The 6,712-nt window shown below is 54.5% G+C and overlaps 2 protein-coding genes across 2 annotated transcripts in view; both read left to right on the forward strand.

Moving 5' to 3' along the window:
* DPH1 (diphthamide biosynthesis 1) overlaps positions 1-4,992 on the forward strand; it is a gene marked incomplete at its 5' end in the record, with an annotated part of 9,481 nt that extends 4,489 nt beyond the window's left edge. The window contains 8 exons of the mRNA XM_015566810.1: positions 11-108; positions 2,018-2,086; positions 2,489-2,645; positions 2,784-2,884; positions 3,473-3,551; positions 3,819-3,959; positions 4,107-4,214; positions 4,907-4,992. Coding sequence (XP_015422296.1) covers positions 11-108; positions 2,018-2,086; positions 2,489-2,645; positions 2,784-2,884; positions 3,473-3,551; positions 3,819-3,959; positions 4,107-4,196 — 735 coding nt within the window. The remainder of the gene's footprint in view (positions 1-10; positions 109-2,017; positions 2,087-2,488; positions 2,646-2,783; positions 2,885-3,472; positions 3,552-3,818; positions 3,960-4,106; positions 4,215-4,906) is intronic.
* Positions 4,234-5,673, forward strand: OVCA2 (ovarian tumor suppressor candidate 2). The gene is made up of 2 exons (XM_006768099.2): positions 4,234-4,558; positions 4,907-5,673. Exons 1-2 carry the CDS (start codon positions 4,384-4,386, stop codon positions 5,404-5,406), a joined length of 675 nt encoding a protein of 224 aa, XP_006768162.1. The 5' UTR covers positions 4,234-4,383; the 3' UTR covers positions 5,407-5,673.
* Positions 5,674-6,712: the final 1,039 nt, after the last annotated feature.

Raw genomic sequence — 6,712 nt, forward strand, 5'->3', positions numbered from 1 at the left:
GAGCTGAAAGGAGTATCGCATGAGTGTCCCACAGTGTAAGCCCCTGTCCCCTGGGGAGATTCTGGGCTGCACATCACCCTACCTGCCCAAAGAGGTGGAGGCTGTTATGTAAGTGAAAAATGGGGGTGTCAGTTTTACAGACATAAGAAATGTACCCTGGGAGTCTAAAACTCCTTAACTATTTGCTCAAGGTCACCTGCAAGATGGGGTCAAATAGGGTTTCAGATTTTCTGTCTCCCTCCCCAGCGCCCTTGTCTACTGTCCAGGAGGCTATGCTCAGGGTGGGGCAGGAATCAGAGGCCTGATGGGGGGTGAGGGTGGGCTGGAAATGGTGGGAGTATAATTGGAGAAGATGGATGGGTATACCCAGGCTGTAGCCCCATTAATTTAGCATCCGGACAGCTAACAAGTAGGAGCGGCGTGTCTCCTGCTGCCTAATTATTTTAGGTAATGGAAATGCTTAATGTTGTGTGAATGCAGCCAGCCTCAGAGCTGACAGCTCCTGGCTGGGACTGGGAGGGGAGCCCCGCTCCTAGCTAATGGTAGGAAAGGAGGAAGGGCACTCCCCTGACTTAGCCCACCTTTGAGGCTGCAGATTCTGCTTCCACGGGTCTTGCTGTACTCACACAGACACCCCTGCCCACTGCCAGCCCAGGCCTGGCAGCCCTGCTTCCCAAGCGGCGTTTCCCTTGTGCCTGTGCCTGCATAACTGAGTTCACAGATGCCTACCCGTGGGGCCTTTGACGTGTGTGTTGGAGGGAGGGAAACCCTGAGTATTGGACATTCCTCAAAATTCGGTGTGCTCTCCCAGAGAAGGACATGCCCTCCCAGGGCATGCTGGGTACAGCCTCCTGATTGTTAGACCTAGAGTTGAGCCCTAGATATACTGCTCCGTAGATGTGTGACTTGGGCAAGTTCCTTTTTTCTTTTTTCTTTAATCTTCACCTGAGAATATTTTTCCATTGATTTTTTTTTTAGAGAGAGTGGAAGAGAGGGAAAGACAGAGAGAAATATCGATATGAGAGAAACATTGATTGGCTGCTCCTGCACGCGCCCTGACCAGGGCCCGGGCCTAGGAGGAGCCTGCAACCCAGGTATGTGCCCTTGACTGGAATCGAACCTGGGACTCTTAGGTCCACAGGCTGAAGTTCTTCTATCCACTGAGCCAAACCAGTTAGGGCTTTTAAGTATGTTTTTATTGATTTGAGAGAGAGAGGAAGGAAGAAGTGGGGAGAGAGAGTAAAACATTGATTGGCTGCCTCCTGCACACTCCCTACTGGGGATCAAGCCCACAACCTGGGCATGTGCCCTGACTAGGAATCGAACCAACTGGCAACCTTTTGGTGCATGGGACAACCAACTGAGCCACACTGACCAGGGGTGGGCAAGTTTCTTACCATCCCTGAACCTCAGTTGTATCTTGTAAAATGGCAACAGTATAGGCAGCTTAGAGGATTATTCGATAGGTCTGAGTGAAGTCATCCATGCCAGGTGCTTAGCCCAGGCCCAGTGCACAGCAGGCATGAGTCCAATAAACAGTATCTATTGTCACAACTCAGGAGCTGGACCCAGGAGCTAGTTAGGGCAGAGCGTAGCCAGTGTGTACCCGGAACCTCATTTACAGCTTAGATGACACCCTGAACATTACTCCCTTGTCTGTATTGAGCGAGGGAGAATCTGTCCCCCGCCCTCGACCCCCCCCCCCCCCCCTCCAAGTGAGGAACTCTACAGCCTGGAGCAGCCTTACCTGGCCTCAGCTGTGCCTTTACCCCCAGAAGGTTGGGGGCGTTCATAGCTTCTGCATCATAACTAGAGGGGCTTTACGGTCATCCAGTTCAAGCTCCTTTTTTACATGTAAGAAAACCAAAACCTCAGGAGGTGAAATGACTTGTTCCAGTTCACATACAGCCCGGGGGCACAGGCAGCCAAGAACGCAGTCCTCTGTACCCCAAGCCAGTGCCTGCTGCTTCTGTTGCCCCACCACACTTACCACCACCCCCTTTTGACCCCCCTGCAGATATCTTGGAGATGGCCGCTTCCATCTGGAGTCTGTCATGATTGCCAACCCCGATGTCCCTGCTTACCGGTATGGGCTGAGCTGGACCAACCAGTTAGGGGGAGGGTGGGATTCTCTGCCACTGGGGCCCTCAATCAGCCAAATCCTCATTCTCTGGCCCTTTAGCAGCCACCAGCCCTAAAGATATGAGGTACTTGGGTCCTGAATCTAATATCAAACCTAGTGCTGCTGCTGCACAGTACCTACCCGTCCCCTGGGATTCACATGGATATCCTAAAACCCGCTCCCACTCCTGCCTGCCCCGCTGTGGGACTGGTCTTCCCAATGACAATCCATGCTCTTGCCTCTGTTCCTAATTACCTGCATGGAGCCTGAAGGTTCAGGAGACCAAGGATCTGAGTCAGGGAGCTGTGTGTACAGCCCAAGTCCCACAAGTGGCTGTCATTGTGACCCTGACAGCTTCTTTTCCAGATATGATCCATACAGCAAAGTCCTGTCCAGAGAGCACTATGACCACCAGCGAATGCAGACTAACCGCCAAGAAGCCATAGCCACTGCCCGCTCAGCTAAATCCTGGGGCCTTATCCTGGGCACCTTGGGCCGTCAGGGCAGCCCCAAGATTCTGGAGGTCAGAGGGCTTGGGATGGCCTCTGGGGAAGGGATTGACTGGGAAACCAACAGGCAGTGGGAAAGATCAGTAGGCCAAAGAATTTAGCCTTGGCAGCTTGATCATGACGACTCCAGCTCTGCCTTCCTCTACCGCCAGCACCTGGAATCCAGGCTGCAAGCCCTGGGACTTCCCTTCGTGAGGCTGCTGCTCTCCGAGATCTTCCCCAGCAAGCTCAGTCTGCTCCCGCAGGTGGACGTGTAAGTTTCTCCTCCTTATCTATCTAGCTACGACTGGCTAGCGAAGTTTAGAATCCGGGTCCTGCCTAGCACATACGCAGGGCTGGAGTCAATAGGAATTGCTTCCATGATCATGAAATTCTAATGTTTACAGAGCACTCATCCAGCAGGGGCTGCCCTCTAGAGCAGCCGTCGCCAACCGGTGGTCCGAGGACCACTGGTGGTCCGTGAGGTCCGAAAGGTTGGTGACCACTGCTCTAGATCACACATATTTTGTCTGTCTCGGGGCTGACAAGCAACTGCACCATCACAGTGGTTCTGTATGAGATGAGATTGGCATCTGCATTGTACCAGGCACTAAATTTGATTCTGGCAGTACTATCGCAAAGGAGTTGCCCAGGCCCTGCCCTCAGAAAGTGTGTAGTCAGGGAAGGAAACAGAAGACAAGCAACACTACAGTGTTATTCTAAACAGCAGTACGTTACCGTCTTCACTTTAGAATTCATAATAAGCATGCATTAGGTGTGTTGGGGACACAGTCCTGTTCTTCACATGCTGCCCAGGAGAGGGGGAAGACCTCCCTCGGTCTGATCCGACTTCCCTTCCCAGGTGGGTACAGGTGGCATGCCCACGCCTCTCCATTGACTGGGGCACAGCCTTCCCCAAGCCGCTGCTGACACCGTATGAGGTAACACCAACATTTGAGGGAGTGAGCTTTGCACCTGGTTCTGTCAGGGAGGGATCTGAAGTGGAGTGGGGCAGGCGGGCAGTACTTCCTAGTAGTTACAGCTGAGCCACTTCCTAGCTGAGTGGCCTTGGGCAAGTCTCTTAACCTCTTTGCGCCTGACATTTCCTCTGTTACATTGGTAACAGGATCTCTAGGCCACTGTGAGGATTAGCTAATCCTGTGCAGAAAAGTGTTGGCAAATGTTTTTGTCCGGTTTTCCTCCTCTAGGCGGCGGTGGCCCTGCGGGACATTTCCTGGCAGCAGCCCTACCCCATGGACTTCTATGCTGGCAGCTCCTTGGGGCCGTGGACCGTGAACCACGGACGAGACCGGCCCTCCCAGGCACCCCGCCGACCCGCGCTGGGGAAGGTAGGCAGGGACTCCCAAGGAGGGAGGAGTGGTCGCTCCCTAGCGACGCGTGCCGAGGCCGCCGCCAAGCGGCCGCTACGGGAAATGCATGCGAGCGGGATGGACGACGTCGCAGACGTGGGACCCTGACCAAAGTGTGCAACTCAGATGCAGGAGGGATCCGCGCGCCTCTCTCCAGCCGTGACTTGCGAGGGTTGCAGCTGCAGAGACGAGGAAGTGGTGCCACTCGCTCCGTGAGACGCTCCGGAGTCTCAGGTACCCGCCCTGCGTTGGCCGCGCCCCACCCCTCCGCCTGCTCTTGGGAACGCTCGCTCTGAGGCCCGCCTTCAGGGTGTTGCCGGCCTTTTGGCTCCGCCCCTCGCGTAATTCAACTTCCGCTCGGGGAGGGGCCGCTTCCGTCCCCTCGGGCGCGCTGCCCCGCACTATGGCCGCGCCGCAGCCTCTGCGCGTGTTGTGCTTGGCGGGTTTCCGGCAGAGCGAGCGGGGCTTCCGCGAGAAGACGGGAGCGCTGAGGAAGGCGCTGCGGGGCCGCGCCGAGCTTGTGTGCCTCAGCGGCCCGCACCCGGTCGTGGACACAGCGGGCGCCGGGCCGGAGTCCGGTGAGAGGAGTCCTGCCCCGGAAATGCGTTCAGAAGCTTCTCTATTTTGCCTCGAGTCCTCTCTATCTTGCCTCGTCTCTAAAACACTTTTTAGCGCACCCCCACCCTATCCTCATTCAATCCTCCTCCCACCCTCCCACTTCATTCTACCCATACCTTTCATTTCTTTCATCCCAGCCTCCCATGTTTACACTTTGATTTGTTCCGTCCGCCCTTCCCTCTGCCAATCAATCTATTCCCAACCTCAGACTTGCTTCTCTCCCTGTCATTCCCAAACCCTCCCTTTCTCATTTCTTTCCTCCTGCATCCCCCTTGCCCTAACCTCACCCCACCCCCGTATCTCTGTAGGGTCCTGCCCTCCGGAGGAGCAGCCTCGAGGCTGGTGGTTTTCGGAACAGGGGGCAGACGTTTTCTCCGCGCTGGAAGAGCCCGCAGTGTGCAGAGGTCTGGAAGACGCCCTGGGGACGGTGGCTCAGGCACTGAACGAGCTGGGACCTTTTGATGGGCTCCTTGGTTTCAGCCAGGGGGCAGCGCTAGCAGCCCTTGTGTGTGCCCTTGGCCAAGCAGGCGATCCCCGTTTCCCCTTGCCAAGGTTTATCATCTTGGTATCTGGTTTCTGTCCTCGGGGCCTTGGCCTCCAGGAATCCGTCCTGCAGGGTCCCTTGTCGCTGCCTTCACTCCATGTTTTTGGGGACACTGACCGTGTCATCCCCTCTCAGGAGAGCATGCAACTGGCTAGCCGATTCACTGGCTCCATCACTCTCACCCACTCTGGTGGCCACTTCATTCCAGCAGCTGCACCACAGCGCCAGGCCTACCTCAAGTTCTTGGACCAGTTTGCAGAGTGAGAGATCAGCACATGCCCGGGTCCCTGTATCCTCCTCCTCACCCCATGGGGACACTGACTTTGGGGCAGCCTCTATGATCCCTGCTCTCCCCTTGTCCCTACCCTGGGACCTCCACTGCTATTTGTGCTCCTCACCATCACCAAGTAAGACAAATACCAGTTCTTGCTCCCGGTGTGGCTCAGTGGTTGAGCTTTGACCTATGCACCAGGAGATCAGAGTTCCATTCCCGGTCTGGGGACATGCCTGGGTTGCAAGCTCAGTCCCGGGGTCGGGGAGAGGGGGCGATGGGGGAGAAGCAGTTGATCAATGATTCTCAGTCATCATTGATGTTTCTATCTCTACCTCTCCCTTCTTCTCTGAAATCAATAAAAATATATATTTTTTAAAAAGACAAATATCAGTTCTTAAAACTCAGATTACATAAGCCCAGCTCTGTATTCAAAGAAAATGGGGAGCAGGCAGCCTTAGTGGACGTTGACCTTGGCATCCGATACTCAAACATAGAAAAGGCTAGTGGAGCCCTGAATGAGTGGAGGGTGACATGGGAAAAGTAGGGGTTGGTACCACTGTCTTCCACACAAAGTGGTGATTTGATTTTGAGCATCTTTTTCCTGATACAGAAAACAAAACAAAACCATTTTATAACAAAGCTCCACGTCCACAGAGCCTCCAGGGCAGCACCAAGGAAGGCGTTTCCAGTTCACCCCCCGGAGAAGCTCTTACGTGTGTGGGCACAGACACATTTTTGCTGGAAGTCTTAAGTCCCAAGCTGAAGGAAAGGAGGTCTGAGCTGAATCGGGAGAATTTATGTCTGAATCAGGGGAGAATTTATATCAAGTTCTGGGAAGAGAGGACCTGACCAGGCTCTGCCTGGACCATCCTGAGTTGAGGCTTCCTCCCTCCTGGTCCCTGAGAGCGTGTGCTGGCCTTTTGTTGAACCCTGGCTTCTTGTGTTCTCTGCTGTCTCCATAACTTCCTTAGCTCCTCTGAGCTATGAGTTCAAAGGGTGGGATGGTGAGAAACCTTGGATTGAGGCCAAAGACAGCACAGAAGAAACCCCTTTCTGAACATGCCCCTCTTTGCCATTTCTGAGATTGATGCTACACTGCAGTGATCACAGCCAAGCCTAAGCAGCCCATCTGGTTTGCAGTTGTCTCCAGGCACTCTAAAGCCCGCCCACTGTAGCCGTTTCCCCTGCTTCCTGCGCTCCCCCTCTGCCCTCACTGCTCTCTGACTTCAGTTCTATCTCTGCAGGCTCAACAACTTGTTGCTTTTCTAGAAGATCATAACGGAACCTCTCTATCCC

This window comes from Myotis davidii, unplaced genomic scaffold (assembly GCF_000327345.1).
Source record: "Myotis davidii unplaced genomic scaffold, ASM32734v1 scaffold363, whole genome shotgun sequence".
Lineage (NCBI taxonomy): Eukaryota > Metazoa > Chordata > Mammalia > Chiroptera > Vespertilionidae > Myotis > Myotis davidii.

Bases quoted from the DNA above. Each gene is read 5' to 3' on its own strand.
- OVCA2 (XM_006768099.2), top strand. From the start codon at position 4,384: ATGGCCGCGCCGCAGCCTCTGCGCGTGTTGTGCTTGGCGGGTTTCCGG. The intron at 4,559-4,906 runs GTGAGAGGAGTC...GTATCTCTGTAG, and splicing joins GGGCGCCGGGCCGGAGTCCG to GGTCCTGCCCTCCGGAGGAG.